At 45.4% G+C, this 19,801-nt stretch overlaps 1 protein-coding gene across 2 annotated transcripts; it reads right to left on the minus strand.

The window, feature by feature from the left end:
* Positions 1-4,817: 4,817 nt before the first annotated feature.
* On the minus strand, positions 4,818-18,589 carry LOC102267932 (cationic amino acid transporter 3-like). Of its 2 annotated transcripts, none has more exons than XM_070386786.1 (12): positions 18,462-18,589; positions 10,834-11,233; positions 10,072-10,230; positions 8,619-8,796; positions 8,301-8,413; positions 7,929-8,151; positions 7,617-7,756; positions 7,410-7,512; positions 7,029-7,225; positions 6,658-6,824; positions 6,066-6,174; positions 4,818-5,899 (listed from the first exon to the last, which is right to left on the minus strand). In XM_070386786.1, the coding sequence occupies exons 2-12, from the start codon at positions 11,204-11,206 to the stop codon at positions 5,781-5,783; spliced, it is 1,881 nt and encodes a 626-aa protein (XP_070242887.1). In that variant the 5' UTR covers positions 11,207-11,233; positions 18,462-18,589; the 3' UTR covers positions 4,818-5,780. The 2 variants fall into 2 exon arrangements, with proteins under 2 accessions (XP_070242887.1, XP_005889850.1); XM_005889788.3 differs by having other exon boundaries at positions 10,834-11,236; positions 18,462-18,571.
* Positions 18,590-19,801: the final 1,212 nt, after the last annotated feature.

The raw sequence follows: 19,801 nt of genomic DNA on the forward strand, positions 1-19,801 counted from the left end.
TGCTCAGTCATGTCCGACTCTTTGTGACCCCATGAATTGCAGCATGCCAGGCCTCCCTGTCCATCATCAACTCCCAGAGTTCACTCAAACTCACATCCATCGAGTCAGTGATGCCATCCAGCCATCTCATCCTCTGTCGTCCCCTTCACTACCTGCCCCCAAACCCTCCCCGCATCAGAGTCTTTTCCAATGAGTCAACTCTTCCCATGAGGTGGCCAAAGTACTGGAGTTTCAGCTTTAGCATCATTCCTTCCAAAGAAATCCCAGGGCTGATCTCCTACAGAATGGACTGGTTGGATCTCCTTGCAGTCCAAGGGACTCTCAAGAGTCTTCTCCAACACCACAGTTCAAAAGCATCAATTCTTCGGCACTCAGCTATCTTCACAGTCCAACTCTCACATCCATACATGACTACTTGGCAAAGTAATGTCTCTGCTTTTGAATATGCTATCTAGGTTGGTCATAACTTTCCTTCCAAGGAGTAAGTGTGTTTTAATTTCATGGCTGCAATCATCTGCAGTGATTTTGGAGTCAGAAAAAATAAAATCTGACACTGTTTCTACTGTTTCCCCATCTATTTCCCATGAAGTGATGGGACAAGATGCCATGATCTTCGTTTTCTGAATGTTCAGCTTTAAGCCAACTTTTTCACTCTCCTCTTTCATCAAGAGGCTTTTTAGTTCCTCTTCAATTTCTGCCATAAGGGTGGTGTCATCTGCATATCTGAAGTTATTGATATTTCTCCCGGCAATCTTGATTCCAGCTTGTGCTTCTTCCAGCCCAGCATTTCTCATGATGTACTCTGCATATAAGTTAAATAAACAGGGTGACAATATACAGCCTTGACATACTCCTTTTCCTATTTGGAACCAGTGTGTTGTTCCATGTCCAGTTCTGACTGTTGCTTCCTGACCTGCATATAGGTTTCTCAAGAGGCAGGTCAGGTGGTCTAGTATTCCCATCTCTTTCAGAATTTCCCACAGTTTATTGTGATCCACACAAAGGCTTTGACATAGTCAATAAAGCAGAAATAGATGTTTTTCTGGAACTCTCTTGCTTTTTCCATGATCCAGCAGATGTTGGCAATTTAATCTCTGGATCCTCTGCCTTTTCTGAAATCAGCTTGAACATCCCTGCTGCTGCTGCTGCTAAGTCGCTTCAGTCGTGTCCACTCTGTGCAACCCCATAGATGGTAGTGACCACTTAAATATATAAATATCAACTTGTTTTTGGAAAGAATTCACACCAGGTGGCGCTAGTGTTAAAGAACCACCTGCGAAAGCAGGAGCTGAAAGAGACACAGGTTTGATCCCTGGGTTGAGATGATCCCCTGGAGGAGGGCATGGCAACCCACTCCAGAATTCTTGCCTGGAGAATCCCATGGACAGCGGAGCCTGGAAGGCTACAGTCCATAGCGTCGCAAAGAGTTAAACATGACTGAGGCGACTTAGCATGCGCTCACAAACAGGGAAGGAAGTTACCATAACAAAACAGAAACTTTTGGACGAATTCAACGTCCTGTTATTTTTCTTTGCTGCTTCGAAATTTATAGCAGGAATTGATATGCTTCATGAAATATTGAATACTTCCCTGTTTTTGTGTTCACCATAAAGAAGGCTGAGCACCGAAGAATTGATGCTTTCAAATTGTGATGCTGGAGAAGACTCTTGAGAGTCACTTGGACAGCAAGGAGATCAAGCCAGTTAGTCCTAAAGGAAATGAATTGCAAGGACTGATGCTGAAGCCGAAGCTCCAGTACTTTGGCCACCTGATGTGAAGAGCAGACACACTGGAAAAGACCCTGATGCTGGGAAAGAGTGAAGGCAGGAGGAAAAGGGGAGACAGAGGATGAGATTGGTTGGATGGCCTCACCGACTCAATGGACATGAGTTTGAGCCAACTCTGGAAGATGGTGAAGGACAGGGGAGCCTAGCGTGCTGCAGTCCATAGGGTGGCAAAGAATCAGACATGACTGAGTGACTAAAAATAAAACACTGTGTCAGCCAGGCTTGTGGGGTTCCAGGTGGGCTAAATCTGTCCATGACAGGATCAGGTGCTCTTTTCTTATTGAGAAGCAGAAAATCATTGTGAAAGTGTTGAGAGCACAAGCACAAAGTCAGAAAGCTGGGTGGGGAGGGGAGAGGGTGGGGAAGTGAAGCTTTTTTGAGTAATAGAAAAATCAAGAAGCCAAAAAATTTCAAAAAGAAAAAACCTCAAGTGGATAAAATAAACTAAAAAAAAAAAAAGCAAACAACCAAAACAAGAAGGCAGAATATAATAGGGATTAGGGTGGGGAAAAGTGAAGCAGATGGGAATTCCCTGGCAGTCCAGTGGTTAGGACTCTTTTACAGCTGAGGTCTCAGGTTCAATCCCTGGTCAGGAAACAAAGATCCTGCAAGCCAAGGGACATAGCAAAAAAAAAAAAAGGAATTTTTAAAGTGATACAAGGAATCAATGGAGCTAGAAGTTGGTTCTTTGAAAATGGGAAAATCTTTAGCTAGATTGACCGGGGCAGGGGAAGAAGAATTGATTATGCAAGAAGTCAAAGTCAGAGATGCTTCTAGTCTCATCTAGGTATGTGTGTGGCTAAGGTGAAGCATCACAAAAGCAAAGAAACACGAGTACATTGACACTGCAAATGAACAAACCTGAGTTACACCAGACCAGAGTTTGCCAAAGTGTTTCTCTTGAGAGCCAAATAGTCAATATTTTAGGTTGTTCAGGCCACATATGCTCTGGACCACATATTCCTCTGTATCTTTATTAACAACTTTTTGAAAATAAAAACCACTCAGCCTCTAGCCCATACAAAATCAGGGCCACAGGCAAGATTTGAGCTATGGACCAGAATTTACCTGACTGCTCCCCTGAACCAATAGGTAAGGATGGGGAAGAAAAATTCTAGATCAGCATTATCCAGTATGGTACATAGTCTTGAGCACTTGAAATGTGGCTAGGTGGGAAATAAGTGTAAAATGTACACTGAGATTTGAGGACTGTTCAGAAAGAAGATAAAATATCTCATTAGTGATCTTTACATTATATGTTTAAATGATAAAATTTGTATACTCTGAGCTAAATACATCATTAAAATTAGTTGTTTCTTTTTCCTTTTTTAATGTGATACTAAGAAAATTTTAATTATATACATGGATTTCATATTTGCTTAGACAGCACTATCCTCTTCTGCAATTTGTCAAAATTTTAAAATGTGCCTTTGACTCAACAGTCCCACATAAGATATACACTATTTTATACATTAATTAAAAACTTGCCCATGACATATACATGGACACATCACCTTTCCCAAAGAACCTCCTCTTATCCTCAGGAGCTCACATTGACCCAGGGATCCACAATCGTTGACTTTCTGTGGAGTTGGGGATTTTTTTTGTTTTGTTTTGTTTTGGAGAGTTTTGTTTTGGCTATGTTTTGATTTTGTGGAGTGAGGGTTGTTTTGTTTTCTTGTTGGGGAGGGATTTGTTTTTGGCTGTTTGCAGAGTGTGGGGAATATCACAGTATTTGTATGAAGCAGAAAGTGTGTATGTTAGTCACTCAGTCATGTCTGACTCTTAGTGACCCCATGGACTGCCGGGCCTCTCTGTCCTTGGGATTCTCCAGGCAAGAATACTGGAGGAGGTTGCCATTTCCTTCTCCAGGGATCTTCCCAGGGATCTAACCTAGGTCTCCCACATTCCCAGCAGATTCTTTACCATCTGAGCCACTGGAGAAGCAGAACTCATGCACAAATCCATTAGGTTCTGCTGGAGGCTGTCTTCTCCTAGACAGAATTCACCATTTTTGGGGGCTTCCCAGGTGGTGTTAGTAGTAAAGAATCCACCTGACAATGCAGAGGGGTTGATCCCTGAGTTTAGAAGATCCCCTGGAGGAGGAAATGGCAACCCACTCCAGGATTCTTGCCTGGAAAACCCCATGGATGGAGAAGCCCGGCAGGCTGCAGTCCACAGGGTTGGAAAGCGTCAGGCAGGACTCACATTCTTTAAACTTTTATGTAATGAATGACCTGGCCAATTGTGAAATTTCAAATAAGGTGAAAACTTACAGTATTTAAGTTAACTGAAATACTCAGCTGAAATGAACTAAACTGGCCTACAGGCAGGATCTTTGTGGACATGGAAAACACAGTACAGCTGTACTTCAGGGCTGCTGGCAAACAGATGAGGTGAGGGGAGAAGCTGGTTTGCAGACGCTATGGAAAACAGTATGGAGGGTCCTCAAAAAACCAAAGTAACTACCACAGAACAACAATTCCACTCCAGGTTATATATCTGAGGGAAAAAAATTAACTTGAAAAGATACATGCAGCCCAATATTATTAGCATTATTTACGATAGTCAAGATACAGAAGCAACTCAAGTGTCCACCAAAAGACAAATGGATAAAAAAAGATGTATATGTATGCAATAGAATACTACGAAGGCATAAGAAAGAACAAAGTTCTCCATTTGCAACATAGATGTACCTGAAGGTTATTATACTTAGTAAAATAAAGTAAGACAAATTACTTACATGTGAAATCTAAAAAATAAATGACTCTGTATTAACAAAAGAGAAGCAGAATCACTGATAGAATAAGCTAGTTAGTGGTTACCAGCCAGATGAGAGAAGGGTTAGGGACAAATGTGGTAGAGGATTAAGAGATACAGACTACTGTGTATAAAATAAGCTATGGGATATATGGTGCAGAACAGGAAAATAAAGCCATTATATTAATATATAATTACTCTAAATGAAATACAATCTATAAAATTATGTCACTGTGTTGTACACCTGGAACTAATATAATATTGTAAATCAACTGTACCTCAATCTAAAAAAAAAAAGAATGAATGAATGGGTAAAGACAGCCGATGGTGTATTAAAACATTCCAGTGGAAATATAGACATCAAAAATCCAACGTTTAAGAATCACTCTATGATGATATCATCTTCAAAATGAATGATGAATGTGCTAAAGTCATTCAATTTCCCTATTTTATCTGGGTTCCAGCTTTACTGAGATATAATAGTAAATTTAAAATTGTATATATTTAGGGTTTTTTAGAAAAATTTAAATAAACACACAAAATTGTGTTTCATTTCAACAGTAAGAAAAAGAAATCACAACAGCATCAATTAAAAAAAAAAAAAAAGATTTGGATATACCACATGGCTTGAAGGACGTTAGTTCCCCCATCAAGGATCCAACCTGAACCCAGCAGTGAAAGTTCAGACTCCTAACCACTGGACCACCAAGGAAGTCCCTCAACATTTTTTAATATTTAGGAACAATTTCCACAGAGTTCTTGGGAAATAAAAACAAAGAGTTAATGAATGACATTAAAGAAGATTAATGAAATGAAGAGTCACATCACAGACAGCTAAATAAACACAGTGCAACCCTTGACACAGTATATAGTTACCCGCATTTTCTTCCTGTGTAGCAATCTATGTGCTTTTGTTGGAAAAAGGCACACGATGATACTTCTCCCTGCAGGTTAGTAGTTTATTTATTTTTTTCTGGTTAGCTTGTTGTACTGTCTATGAAAATTCATCTTGCTGCACAGGTATGAGGTATGCACTTTTCTGTACATATCTATCATGCTTTGAAACATTTACTGAAAAACTAGACAACAGATAAGTCATTTCATCCACTAGCAATGAGTAAAGGGCCTTAAATTCACCCCCACCGTCACAGTCCATAGAGACTTAAAGTGCCCCTGGAACCAGCAGATTCTCCAGTGCCTGGAGGGATTCCACTCAGCATCTATGTCCTGTGGTTAAGATGACTCAGCACCTGGGATGTTCTTGTCAAGAGTCTGGAAAGCGGAGGCTGCTGGATGTTGCTCACTGTTCTCCAAGCTGTGTCGGATCCCATATCCAAAGTATATGATAAACCCTAGGAGGAAAATGAGACGATGAAAAGGAAAAGTAGGAGCTGCACCCAGTTACACATGCCCAAAAGGCCTCCTGTTATGGCGGCCAAGACAGTTTAGGGGAGATGCTGTAGAAGAGTATTGGGTTCAATCCCTCAAGCAGTCTCTTTATCCTAGAAAACTTCTTACCAATCACATTCCAGACTCCAAATTGGGCCCAAGTCCTAGAGGTCATCTGTATCATCAGGTAAATGTTCACAAAGATGCTCACCAGTGGGAGGACAGGCAGAGCAGGGACCTGTGGGCAGAGTCAGTTCATCCCTGAACACAGCCCAGACGTCTGAAAGGGAGACCCGACCCCAGGTGGGCGAGAAGACCAGTCCTCAGGCTGTGTGTTCAGTGGCTGCTCAGACTGTATATGTAAAGCACATATACAATGTGGACCAGGGAGGTGGTCCAGGAAAGGGTTTTAACAATTCTTCTTCCCTGGTACAGCAAAGGATGATTAGACAGATTTTTTTTTTTAGTATTTCTTTATTTGACTGCACTAGCTCTTAGCTGCAGTGGGTGGGATCGTTCATCTTCGCTGCACTCACAGATCTCTAGCTGTACCCTGTGGGATTAGCTCCTTGACCAGGGAGGGAACCCGGGCCCCCTGCATTGGGAGCTCAGAGTTTAGCCACTGGACCACCAGGGAAGTCCCAGTGAAGGATGTTTAGACCTAAAGCACACAGACTTCCTTCACTCAAGGTGGACACTCTGGGCACGTAAGGTCACCTACCTTGAAGTGAAGAGGTCTGAGGCTCTGGGGCTGCCTCCAGATGATGACCGAGACCCCAGTGATGAGCAGCAGCAGCAGCACAGCCGCTGTTGTGAGCACGGGGTCTCCAGAGAACACCTGGCTGGGCCACTGGGACAGAATCAGGCTCAGGATGGTCAGCAGGAGAACTGCAAGGGTCAAGGTGGAGGAGAACAGAACAGGTTCGACTCCAGAAGCCAAAGATGTCAAGACCTTGGGTCACACTCCTCCCCAAAACTTCCCACATCATGAAAGCTCATCGTATCTCCAGCATTCCTCAACTGATGAAATACACATTCCCACCTTATCTTGTCAATTTCAGAATACCACTGGAGAGAGATCCCGATGCTCACCAAGCAGTAAGGCACATCCATAGACAATCTGGCCAGAGGTCCGGGTGGGGATGGTGCTGGCAGGGTGACAGAGACTCTTGAGAATCTTTGAGTTTCCCACTTCAGATGCAGTGTTCAAAGGACTTGCTTCAACTACAGACTCCATCTCAGTTTCTTCCTCTGTTTTCTTCTTGCTTAAATTCTCATCTGGTTGATATCTGAATTAGAAATATTAAAGCAATCTTAACAGCAGCCCCTACTCATCCAACTCACACAGCGTATTCCAAATCTCTGCTGCCTTAAACAGAGCAGACATTAAGAAGGCGGCATGAAGCAGAAGACAATTCCCTCCTCATCAATCCCGAGTATCCAAGACCCACCCAAGGTGTCGTGGGGTCTCACCTAAGGACAAGGACAGAAAACTCCACCAGGGAGTAAGCCAGCAGGGTCCCGATGGACATGAGGTCCACCAGGTCACGGAGCTCGAAGAGTAATGCCATGACCCCTAGAAGGAGGGCACAAACAAGGTGGGGAAGGGGAGTGAGAACCCAGGAGAAATATCCAAACTAAGAAAATTAATCAAAGAAGGCATGGCCATTATTTCTTTACCTGCCAGAATTCCAGAAGCCAAGGTGGCCATGACGGGGGTACGGGTGCGGGCGTGGATGCGGGCAAGTCCCCGAAAGAGGAGCCCGTCATCTGCCATTGAGTAGATCACACGGGGCATGGGGAACATGGCACCCAGGAGGCTGGGAGAGACAACGAGGACATGTGTGGGGACGTGGAGAAGCAGTAGAGACCAGGGCATCCACTCCCTCGTCTACACGGGGCAAGATTATCTTGCTCTCTTTTTCTCCCATTTCCAAGGGCTGGGATACCTGAGCATCTGACAGTCAATGGGCAGAAACCCGTGACACTGACCTGGATGTAAGAGCACAGAGGGTGCCAACAGCCACCACGTATCTGGCAGGGCCCCAGCCAATGTGGAGGAAAGCCTGCGGCAAGGGGCTTCCAGTATGAATCTGGTAGTAGGGCACCATGAGGGTGAGTGCCGCTGAGACACCAAAATACGCCAAAAAGCAGATCAAGAGTGAGATCACGATGCCCAAGGGGATGGACCGCTGGGGATTTCGGGCTTCTTCCCCTGCAGGATTGGAGGAAGTACTGGGTCAGGAAACATGCCAGGGTGAAAGCACAAAATCCCCTTTCCTGTTGAACCTGCAAAAGAAACCCCTACACCCAAGGGCAGCCCAATCTGTGTCCACACCCTGGATGGGACCATGACCACATTACCTGTAGTAGCAATGACATCAAAACCGACAAATGCATAGAAACACGTAGCTGCTCCTTGGACAATCCCATCAAAGCCAAAAGGCACAAACCCTCCGGCACCCAGAGGGCCTGAGCTATGGTGAGAGAAGGAGCAAGATAGAATGTGGTTGAGGTGTGTTCAGCCATCACTTCTGGACTCTTCCCTTCACACCACTAGTCCTGGGCTCCAGGAGCCCCATCACCTGGATTCATCAGCCCAGGTCTGTTTAGTCTCCACCACGTTCCCACCTCTGCACCCTCCTCCACGTGCATTACTAAGGCCCAGAGAACCCCCCTAACCTAGAAGAATCATTGGATCCAGATATGTTCGGTTTGTAGTCCTCTTCCGTGAGCTTCCAGTTGTGCGGGTCTCCCTTAATGATGCCAGAGACGATGACGAAGCTGAGAACCAAAAGGTTCAAGCCTGTGAACACTTTGTTAACCAGGGCTGACTCACCAGCTCCCACAACCAGTATTCCTGTGAGAAAGATGGAATATGAGACATCCAAAAGTGGTTACGTGGGGCTGGGGTCCTGAGGAGGTGGACAGTGACTGCTCAGTGGATACAGGGTTTCCTTTTGTTGTGATGAACATGTTTGGAGCTAGACCGAGGTGATGCTTACGGAACACTGTGAATATACCAGGTCCCACTGAATTGCACACTTTAAGATCGTTAATTTCTTACTGTGACTATCATCTCCCACTAGACAGGTCTATAAAATCATTAGGTTGTACACCTTAAACTTATACAATGTTGGATGTTAATTTTATCTGAATAAAGCTGGGAAAAATAATAAAATGGTTGATTTTATGCTATGTAAATTACCTCTTAATTTAAAAAAAAAATCTTTGATCTTAATACAGAGGAAGAAACTTGTTGGTCTAAGTGAATGGTTCTCAGCGGGGTGATCTTGTTCTCCAAGCAGTTGGCACTGTCTGGGGACATTCTTATTGTCACAGTTTGGGGGGAGGGCGGGCATCACTGGTGTCTAGTGAGTGAAGGCCAGGGATGCCACTCAACACCCGACAGTGATTTAAAACAACAAAAACAAAACCCAGGGACTTCCCTGGTGGTCCAGCGCTTAAGACTCTGTGCCTCCACCTTAGAGGGCACAGGTTTGACCCCTGATCGGACATGACTGAAGTGACTTAGTAGCAGGGAACAGAAGAGCCTGGCAGGCTACAGTCATAGGGTTGCAAAGAGTTGGAGGTGACTAAAGTGACTTGGCACGCATGCACACAGGGGAACTAAGGGGCTTCCCAGGCGGCACTAGTGGTAAAAACCTCCTGTCAATGCAGAAGATGCAGGTTCAATCCCTGGGTCTGGAAGATTCCCTGGAGAAGGGAAGGGCAACTCACTCCAGTACTCTTGCCTGGAGAATTCCATGGACAGAGGAGCCTGGCAGGCTACAGTCTATGGGGTCGCAAAGAGTCAGATACGACTGAGAGACTTAGCACATACACATGCATGCACAGGGGAACCAAGATCCAGCATGCATTGCAGCACAGTCAAAAAAAAAAAAAAATCAAATGCAAAGGACAACTGCCACACTTATGAATGATCTAGCCCAAACTGTCAGTAGTGCCAATGGTGGAAAACAATGGTCTATGTCTCACCTTCCTGTCTCTCATATCCTAGAGCCTTCAATCCAGTTGTAATTCTTCTACCATTCTTCCATCCCAAGCCTTTCCTACCCCAGGTCCCCACTTCCACACCCCATTCTTCCCATCCTATCTGTGATCCCTGTCTTACCCGTGAGCAGCAGCACCAGGCCCAGTGCAAAAAAGTCTGGGTACTCGGCCAAGAAGTGGGGCACATGCAGAGAAAAAGTTCCCTGTAATGCCTGAGAGATGTGGTCCCCTATCAAGCTGTCAAAGGTGGAGCTCCAGGCCCTGGACACACTGGCGGTACCTGCCGGAGCAGAAGATAGAACATTCATTAGCAAACATTCATTGAACCCCTACCTGGTGTCACTGGATGTCTTTGGGCAGGGGAAGGGGCTAGGGAGAAACATACAAAATGTTCTAATCTCAAAGAGATTCTTTTCACAGGTTGGAAAGAGTAGACTAGGATGATCCACAAAATAGATCAACTGTTTAATGTTAGGAGATCAATGTTATGTGAAAAAAAAAGGAAAACAGGTCATTGGGAGCAGGAGGTCTGGGAGATGAGGGTTGAAATTTTTGATCAAGTAGCAGAGGGAAATCCCATAAAGGCAACAGCTGAACAAAGACCCTCGATACAGTGAGAGGATGAGCCTGTGGGCCCTGCCTCCCTCTCACCCACTTTCTGCAGTTCCCTTCCCTTCTTTGTTCTGGGTCCATCCTTTAAAGATAACAGGAGAGAGCTGAGAAGAAGGGAGCTATGAGGTTTGCCTGCTGCTATGACCCCCGTCTCCCCACCACCACCAAAGTGGATAGTAGCAAAGTTTCCCATGAATGAGTGAAGACCTAAATCCCTGCTCCCAGTTTCTTCATCTTAAGCCCCACACCTCCCCCCTCCCCATCAACTCACCGATGACATAGGACAATATAAGATTCCAGCCAGTGATGAAGGCGCATAGCTGCCCCACGGTGACGTAGCTGTAGAGATACGCAGAACCGGAGCCTGGTACCCGGGCCCCAAACTCGGCATAGCAGATCCCAGACAACATAGAAGACAGGGAGGCCACCAGGAAGCAGATGATGATCGCTGGTCCAGCTTTATCCTTGGCCACGTCTCCAGCCAGGATGTACACGCCAGCCCCCAGGGTGCTGCCCACACCCAAAGCCACCAGATCGAGGGTGTTCAGACAACGAGACAGGAGACTCTCAGACTTCTCTCTGGGCTCCAGTGGCCTCCGGCGGACCAGCTTCTGACCAAACTGGCGAACAGAGTGACGCAGCATCCTAGATGGAGTTGAGGAGACCACGATCTGCTGAGAAAACAAGACACAAAGTCATCAAGAAGGTCCATCTACCCTTGGCCCTGAGAGTCCAGTTCCACAGAGCAATGGAGTGGTGAGGGGCAGGTGGTATAAAGACATATGGGTCAAGTTCTCCATCTCTGAGTGTTGCTTTCTTCAAACATAAAGAAGACTTTTGACATGTTTCAAAGTTACTGGAAGAGCTGCTTGAAGGGAAGTGAGAGGGAGAAGAATACGTCTCCGTAAACATGCCTTTTTGGCTTGTGGGTTGTTTTGAGCTGAAGGCAATTAAGACCCAAAAGATTCAGAAAAATCTCCTTGCTTAGGCTTAAGTTAGTCTCCCTTAACTGGTCAAAATCATTTAGATTAGGGGACCTACGGCAGGAAGAGAGCTGTTACCAGAGATAACTCTTTATCTCAGGAAGACTTACCTGCAGTGAGTGGCAAACATTAATTTACCAACCTTCCCATCTTCCTGCGGGTTCTCTTCTCCTTGAAGCCCCAGATCCCAACCCACACCCCACCCCCACCCCCGGCTCCCGACCTTCTCCTTAGCTCAGGGGAGCCTTTAAACCTCAGTTGCTTGTCTTTGAACCTCAGCGCGTTTATGGGACTCCCATACATAGGAGTTTATTTAATCTGTCTTATATAAGTTTAATGATTAGAACCTAGAAAGAAAAGCTTCCCACCCCTGCACTGAACAAATGGTGGCAACCCACTTCCAGTATCCTTGCCTGGAAAATTCCATGGACAGAGGAACCTGGTGAGCTATAGTCCATGGGGTCACAAAGAGTCAGACATGACTGAGCGACTAACACACACACACAGAGAAGCAAAATCTTTCAACAAAGAGCCTAGCACACAGTAGCTGCTTAAATGGTATTAGCTAAATGGGTAAGAATGCTGGATTTTTTTTTTTTTTAATCTTTTGGCCCTGCAGCATAGTTTGTGGGATCTTAGTTCCCTGACCAAGGCTCGAACCCATGCCGTTTTCACTGGTAGCACTGAGTCTTAACCTCTAGACCACCAGGGAGGCCCCAAGAATGTTGATTTTTAAAGCAAAATCACCCAGCTCTGCTGGTTCAAATCTGGCACTGTGATGTGTGGCTTATGTGACTTCCCACAAGCTACATACTGCTGTGTCCTCCTTTCTCCTATAAAACAGGGAGATTAATTATTACCAGCATTATTCCCCCCTTCCCTATTATGTGTGATATGACAGCTGAAGGGACTCAGTGATCAGAGCAATGAAACCAAGTCTGCCAGTAACCAAGTTCACTTGCTGACTCTATGATTCATCTCTCTATCCAAAACTGTATTCCCTTTCTGGTCCCAGTCCTATTCCCCTCGGGGTGGGGGTGAGACTAGGGGGAGGAGATTGTTAGGCAATTTGGGATGGACATGCACACACTGCTGTATTTAAAATGGATAATCAACAAGAATCTACTATATAGCAGGGAACTCTGCTATACAGGGAACTCTGCTCAGTGTTATGTGGCAGCCTGGATGGGAGGGGAGTTTGGGGAAAAATGGATACATGTATGTATATGGTTGAGTCCCTTTGTCTACCTGAAACTATTACATTGTTAATCGGCTATATTCCAATAAAAAAGCTTAAAAAAGGAAAAAAGGAGGGATTCAACTCAAAGAGGACCCTGCAGGACCCTTCCGGTACAAAAGTCTCTCCATCCTCTCATTTATTTGTAGACAAAAGATTTAATCTCCAAGGTCTTACCTGGGTTCCAAAATGCGGAGTCCACAGTACTAATTAAAGAAGTGACAGAAACAAAGAAAAAGTAGCACCAAATAGTCTCCAAGGGAAAAACAGCTTGATGTTCTTATTTTTCCCCAGGCTCTAAGTAAATAACACAGTGCCTCAACCATTGTTTTTGCTCTCCTGGAAAGAAGTTGAGGGATCCCAGAGATCCTGATTTGCTAGTTTATCTTGCAGCAACACACAGATCAATCACAATCGCCAATGACCCATTGAGTCACAAAAATGCTGACAGGATGTCTGCAACTGAGATCTTATCCAGAAGCTGAAATCACAAAGACCACCCCTTCTCTGGGCTCCCCAGGTGGCTCAGGGGTAAAGAATCCACCTGCCAATGAAGGACTTCCCTGCCTGGGTCAAGGAGATGCCCTGGAGGAGGAAATGGCAACCGGCTCCAGTATTCTGAATATGTGAACCGTGAACTTCCTGATGTTCAAGCTGGTTTTAGAAAAGGCAGAGGAACCAGAGATCAAATTGCCAACATCCGCTGGATCATGGAAAAAGCAAGAGAGTTCCAGAAAAACATCTATTTCTGCTTTATTGACTATGCCAAAGCCTTTGACTGTGTGCATCACAATAAACTGTGGAAAATTCTGAAAGAGATGGGAATACCAGACCACCTGATCTGCCTCTTGAGAAATTTGTATGCAGGTCAGGAAGCAACAGTTAGAACTGGACATGGAACTACAGACTGGTTCCAAACAGGAAAAGGAGTAAGTCACGGCTGTATATTGTCACCCTGTTTATTTAACTTATATGCAGAATACATCATGAGAAACACTGGACTGGAAGAAACACAAGCTGGAATCAAGATTGCCGGGAGAAATATCAATAACCTCAGATATGCAGATGACACCACCCTTATGGCAGAAAGTGAAGAGGAACTAAAAAGCCTCTTGATGAAAGTGAAAGAGGAGAGTGAAAAAGTTGTCTTAAAGCTCAACATTCAGAAAACGAAGATCATGGCATCTGGTCCCATCACTTCATGGGAAAGAGATGGGGAAACAGTGGAAACAGTGGCAGACTATTTTTTGGGGCTCCAAAATCTCTGCAGATGGTGACTGCAGCCATGAAATTAAAAGATGCTTACTTCTTGGAAGGAAAGTTATGACCAACCTAGACAGCACATTCAAAAGCAGAGACTACTTTGCCAACAAAGGTCTGTCTAGTCAAGGCTATGGTTTTTCCTGTGGTCATGTATGGATGTGAGAGTTGGACTGTGAAGAAGGCTGAGTGCCAAAGAATTGATGCTTTTGAACTGTGGTGTTGGAGAAGACTCTTGAGAGTCCTTTGGACTGCAAGGAGATCCAACCAGTCCATTCTGAAGGAGATCAGCCCTGGGTGTTCTTTGGAAGGAATGATGCTAAAGCTGAAACTCCAGTACTTTGGCCACCTCATGGGAAGAGTTGACTCATTGGAAAAGACTCTGATGCTGGGAGGGATTGGGAGCAGGAGGAGAAGGGGATGACAAAGGATGAGATGGCTGGATGGCATCACTAACTCGATGGACATGAGTGTGAGTGAACTCTGGGCGTTGGTGATGGACAGGGAGGCCTGGCGTGCTGTGATTCATGGGGTTGCAAAGAGTTGGACATGACTGAGTGACTGATCTGATCTGATCTGATCCAGTATTCTTGCCTGGAGAATCCCGTTGACAGAGGAGCCTGGTGGGCTACAGTCCATGGGATCAGTCAGACACCACTGAGTGACTAAGCAGACTGTGCATCAGGCACAAGATTCTACAACAAGTCTCACACTCCACCCATCTCCCCACCAAGGATCCTAAAATCTGAAGCTTTCTCCTCCATGGCTTGCAGAGTTGACAAGGAATTGGAACTCTGCTTTGGGGCAGAGAAGGAAATGGCAACCCACTCCAGTATTCTTGCCTGGAAAATTCCATGGACAGAGGACCCTTGTAGGCTACAGTCCATGGGGTCGCAAGGAGTCAGACACGACTGAGCGACTTCACTTCACTTTGGGGCAGAAAGCAGATGGAATTCACAGGGAGGGACAGATTGTGGCCCAGCTCAGTCAAAGCATCAAACCAGAGTGCCCTCCCAGCTGCCTAGAGGAAGAGGGAACTAGCCTCCATTCTGGATCAGAAATGGCAGGACTCTGTTTCTTGCTGCTGTGGAGCCTGAAACGTCTCCTCCCTACATGGCTCCACAGGGTTAGGCTGATTCAGAGACCACGAGTCACCGTCAGGGGCTTCCACCCTGATACTCCAAAGTCCAAGGTTAGCGTTTTGATTTAGAGTCAGGAAACTCACTAGAATTTTGGCTCCTTAAACACTCCTGTGGAGTCATATACTCCTCTGAACCTGCATTGCCTTCTTGCTCAAATGCTGCTGCTGAATACTTTAGCCCTGTTTGCAGGAATACAAATGGTGCAGCTGCTCCTGATAAAGTATGTTTTTTCTAGGGACTTTGCTGTCTGTCCAGTGGTTAAAAGAGTCCACCTTCTAGTTCAGGGGATACAGGCTCAATCCGTAGTCAAGGAATAAGATCCCACATGCCCTGCTGTGTAGCACAACCAAAAAATAAATTCAGTCAGTTCAGTCGCTCAGTGACCCCATGTTGTGTCTGACTGTTTGTGACCCCATGGACTGCAGCATGCCAGGCCTCCCTGTCCATCACTGACTCCCGGAGTTTACTCAGACTCATGTCCATCGAGTCAGTGACGCCATCCAACCATCTCATCCTCTGTCGTCCCCTTCTCCTCTCGCCTTCAATCTTTCCTAGGATCAGGGTCTTTCCCAATGAGTTCATTCGAATCTTTCTTTAAAAAAAAAAAAAAGTATGGTAGTCCCTTCAAAAACTAAAAATGGATTTATCACTATGATCCAGCAACTTCTCCTATGGGTGTCTACCCCAAAGAACTGGAAATAAGATCTCAAAGAGATATTTGTACACCTATGTTCATAGCAGCAGTATTCACAGTAGCTGAAAGATGGACGCCTCCCAGAAGTTCATCCTCAAAAGAATGGATAAACACTATACAGACAATGAAATATTACTCAGCCTCAAGAAGGAACTCGGAGAAGGCAATGGCACCCCACTCCAGTACTCTTGCCTGGAACGTCCCATGGACGGAGGAGCCTGGTAGGCTGCAGTCCATGGGGTCGCTAAGAGTCGGGCATGACTGAGTGACTTCACTTTCACTTTTCACTTTCCTGCATTGGAGAAGGAAATGGCAACCCACTCCAGTGTTCTTGCCTGGAGAATCCCAGGGACAGAGGAGCCTAGTGGGCTGCCATCTATGGGGTCGCAGAGTCAGACATGACTGAAGCAACTTAGCAGCAGTAGCAGCAGCAAGAAGGAACTAAAAAGAGCCTCTTGACGAAGGTGAAAAAGGAGAGTGAAAAAGCTGGCTTGAAATTCAACATTCAAAAAACAGATCATAGCATCCAGTCCTATCACTTCATGGTAAATAGATGGGGAAACAATGGAAACAGTGACAGACTTTATTTTCTTGGGTTCCAAAATCACTGCAGACTGTGACTGCAGCCATGAAATTAAAAGACACTTGTTCCGTGGAAGAAAAGCTATGACAAACACAGACAGCATATTAAAAAGCAGAGACATCAGCTTGTTGACAAAGGTCCATTTAGTCAAAGCTATGGTTTTTTCAGTAGTCATGAATGGATCATAAAGAAGGCTGAGCACTGAAGAATTGATGCTTTCGAACTGTAGTGCTGTAGAAGACTCTTGAGAGTTCCTTGGACAGCAAGGAGATCAAACTAGTCAATCCTAAAGGAAATCAACCCTGAATATTCATTGGAAGGACTGATGCTGAATCTCCAATACTTTGGCCACCTGGTGTCAACATTGGAAAAGACTCTGATATTGGGAACGATTGAGGGCAGGAGGGAACAGCAGAGGATGAGATGGTTGGGTGGCATCACCAATTCAATGGACATAAGTCTGAGTCAACTCTGGGAGATACTGAAGGACAAGGAAGCCTGGCGTGCTGCAGCCCATGGGGTCACAAAGAGTTTGACACGACTGAGTGACTGAATAACAACAAAGAATAAACAGGAAAGGGAATTCTCTGGTGATCCAGTGGTGAAGACTCTGGGCCACCGCTGCAGGGGACACAGGTTGGATACCTGGTCTGAGAATTAACATCCCACGTGCTGGGCGGTGCAGTGGGGGGAATGAGGGGGTGGGAAGGAAATTCTGACACAGGCTACAACATGGAAGAGCCCTGAGAACATTATGCTAAGTGATGTTTGCCAGGCACTAAAAGAAAAAAGTTGTATGATTCCACTTCTATGAAGTACCTACTTAAAGTTACTTGACTAGAGACAGAAAGCAGAATGGTGCTTTTCCAGGGTCTGGGTGAGAGGGGAATAAAGAGTAATTGTTAAGGGAGGACACGTTTCAGTTTTACAAGAAGAGAAGAGCTCTAGAGATGGGCTGCCCGGTAATGTGACTATACTTAACATTACTGAACTGAAAGCCTAAAAATAGTTAAGATGGCAAATTTTACGTCACACGGTATTACGTGTATTTCTGTTGTTGCTTAGTTGCAAAATCACGTACAAGCCCATGGACTGTAGCCCATCAGGCTCCTCTGTCCATGGGATTCTCCAGGCAAGAATACTGGAGCGGGGTGCCATGCCCTCCTCCAGGGGATCTTCCCAATCCAAGGATCCAACCCACATCTCCTAATTGGCAGGCGGATTCTTTACCACTGAGGCACCTGAGAAGCCCCTACGTGTATTTTTAAAATGTTTAAAAAAATTCTGCCAATGATAAATAATAGAGCCAGCTTCACAGAACTGCTGGGTGTAAGGAACCTGAAAGTGGTTTAAAGTAAATCACCACACAGCCCTCCTCCATAGGTACCAAACGCTAGACGATTAGGTCCCTTATAGTTGCCCCAAGATCCATAGAGGAGGAACCTATAGAAATGGACAGTACACAGGAGACTGAAATCAGTGGCCCACGTGTCATAAATCCAAATAACAGCAATCTTCACTAGTGTTTAAACACCAGTGAAAAAATTAGTCTAAGAGCCTCCAGATCTGATGCAATCTCCTCCCCTGCCCACCTCTCCTCACACAAGCCTATCAACTCCTAACTCCTTCTGCTCTCATCTGGAAAATGGGTCTTTCCACCCTCCAGCTGGAGCCAACTGCACACGTGGGTGGATTGAAGCGGTCTCCTTAGGTGAGGATTCAGTTGTTTTCGACTGTCTGCGACCCCGTGGATTGTAGCCGGCCAGGCTCCTCTGTCCATGGGATTCTCCAGGCAAGAGCACTGAAGGGGGTTGCCATTCCCTTCTCCAGGGATCTTCCCAACCCAGGGATGGAGTGGTCTCCAGTGTCGCCTGCATTGGCAGGCAGGTTCTTGACTGCTGAGCCACATGGGAAGCGCTTAGGCTTTTAGGAGATCTCTTTAGGAGGATCTGAACTCAGCACCCAGTCTCCGACAGAAGAGGGGGTGACCCAGGACTTACCAAATCTTAGGAGCAGAGCCTGGAGCACGGATATCCGTCAGTGCGGTTGAGTTTAAAGCTGTGTAGGGTTGGAGCTGATAGATCTGGAAAAACCAAACCTGGGAACCCTCCCACAACAAAAAGACAATTCTTAAGCCCTGGGTGGGGATGGGGGGGATGGGAGGGGCAAATCTGCAGTGGTGCAATCAGCCACTTCTCTTCTGAGCTTGCCCTCAGGGGACACTTCTGGGATTCTTGAGTCTGCAAGTGGTAAAAATACACAGAACGTAAAATTTAGCCGCTTCAGTCGTGTTAAGTACATTCACATCTTGTGCAATGGAACCCCAGGACTTTTATTCATCTGGCAAAATGGAACCTTTGTCCCCATTCAACCACAATTTCCTCTTTCTCCTCCACCAGCTCCTGACAATCTCATTTCCACTCTCTGTCATTATGAATCTGACCACTCCAGGTGTTTCGTTTAAGTAGAATCACTTAATTTCACTTACCAATATGTCCATAAGATTCACTCACACTGTAGCATGTATTAGAATTCCCTTCCGTTCTCTTTTTTTTTTAGCTGCCGGACACCTGGCATCTTAGTTCCTCAACCTGGGATCGAACCTGCGACTCCTGCTTTGGAAATTTGGGAGTCTTAACAACAGAACCACAGAGAAGTCCCCTCTTCTTTTTTTTAATGCTGAATAATACTCTAGTATATGTGCCTGCCCCACCGGCTTATCCATTGTTTGATCATGGGCACTTGAATTGCTTTCATGCTTTACTTACTGTGAGTAATGCTGCTCTGAACGTGGGTGTACAAGGCACCAGAGTGTGCTTTCAATTCTTCTGAGTATTTCCTCATAGGTAGAATTGCTGGATCGTATGGTTCTAAGATTTTTATATCCTGTGATGGAGAAAATGTTCACATACTGAGGAACGGGGGAGTCGATTTGGCTTATACATGGTTCAGCCTGAACTTTATGTGAACTAAGACAGCCTGTCAGACTCTCACAACACATCAGCTTTAACTGTTGGAGTAAAGAATGTCTGTCCTGCATGTAAAGATGGACCCCTCTTCTCATGGTGTCCATGTTGACACTCTCTGTAAGATAAGGTTTCCTTCCCAGACCCCAGGGTCCTGCTGTCTCACTATCTGTGTACGAAGTCTGTCTCTTAAGAAAGCTTGAAAGAATATACTCTGTCATGTGTGATGTGTGTTCTTTGCTTGGATGAGGTGCAGGATTGTGCCAGACACCATGTTTCAATGGAGCAGCTCCTCAGAGCTCTCTGAGAAGGTGCCTCCCAGACTACAACCCTCAGTTTGGCTCAAATAAAACTCTTTCCTATTTCTATCAGAG

Source organism: Bos mutus, chromosome 18 (genome assembly GCF_027580195.1).
Source record: "Bos mutus isolate GX-2022 chromosome 18, NWIPB_WYAK_1.1, whole genome shotgun sequence".
In the NCBI taxonomy this organism is placed as follows: domain Eukaryota; kingdom Metazoa; phylum Chordata; class Mammalia; order Artiodactyla; family Bovidae; genus Bos; species Bos mutus.

Excerpts from the sequence above, each read along its gene's own strand:
- LOC102267932 (XM_070386786.1), bottom strand. The coding sequence starts at position 11,206 with ATGCTGCGTCACTCTGTTCGCCAGTTTGGTCAGAAGCTGGTCCGCCGG. Across the intron at positions 8,797-10,071 it reads CCTGGTGCTGCTGCTCACGG|GAATACTGGTTGTGGGAGCT; the intron begins GTAAGACAGGGA and ends TCTTTCTCACAG. Across the intron at positions 7,226-7,409 it reads TTTTCTGTCCTTGTCCTTAG|ATATCAACCAGATGAGAATT; the intron begins GTGAGACCCCAC and ends TTTCTAATTCAG.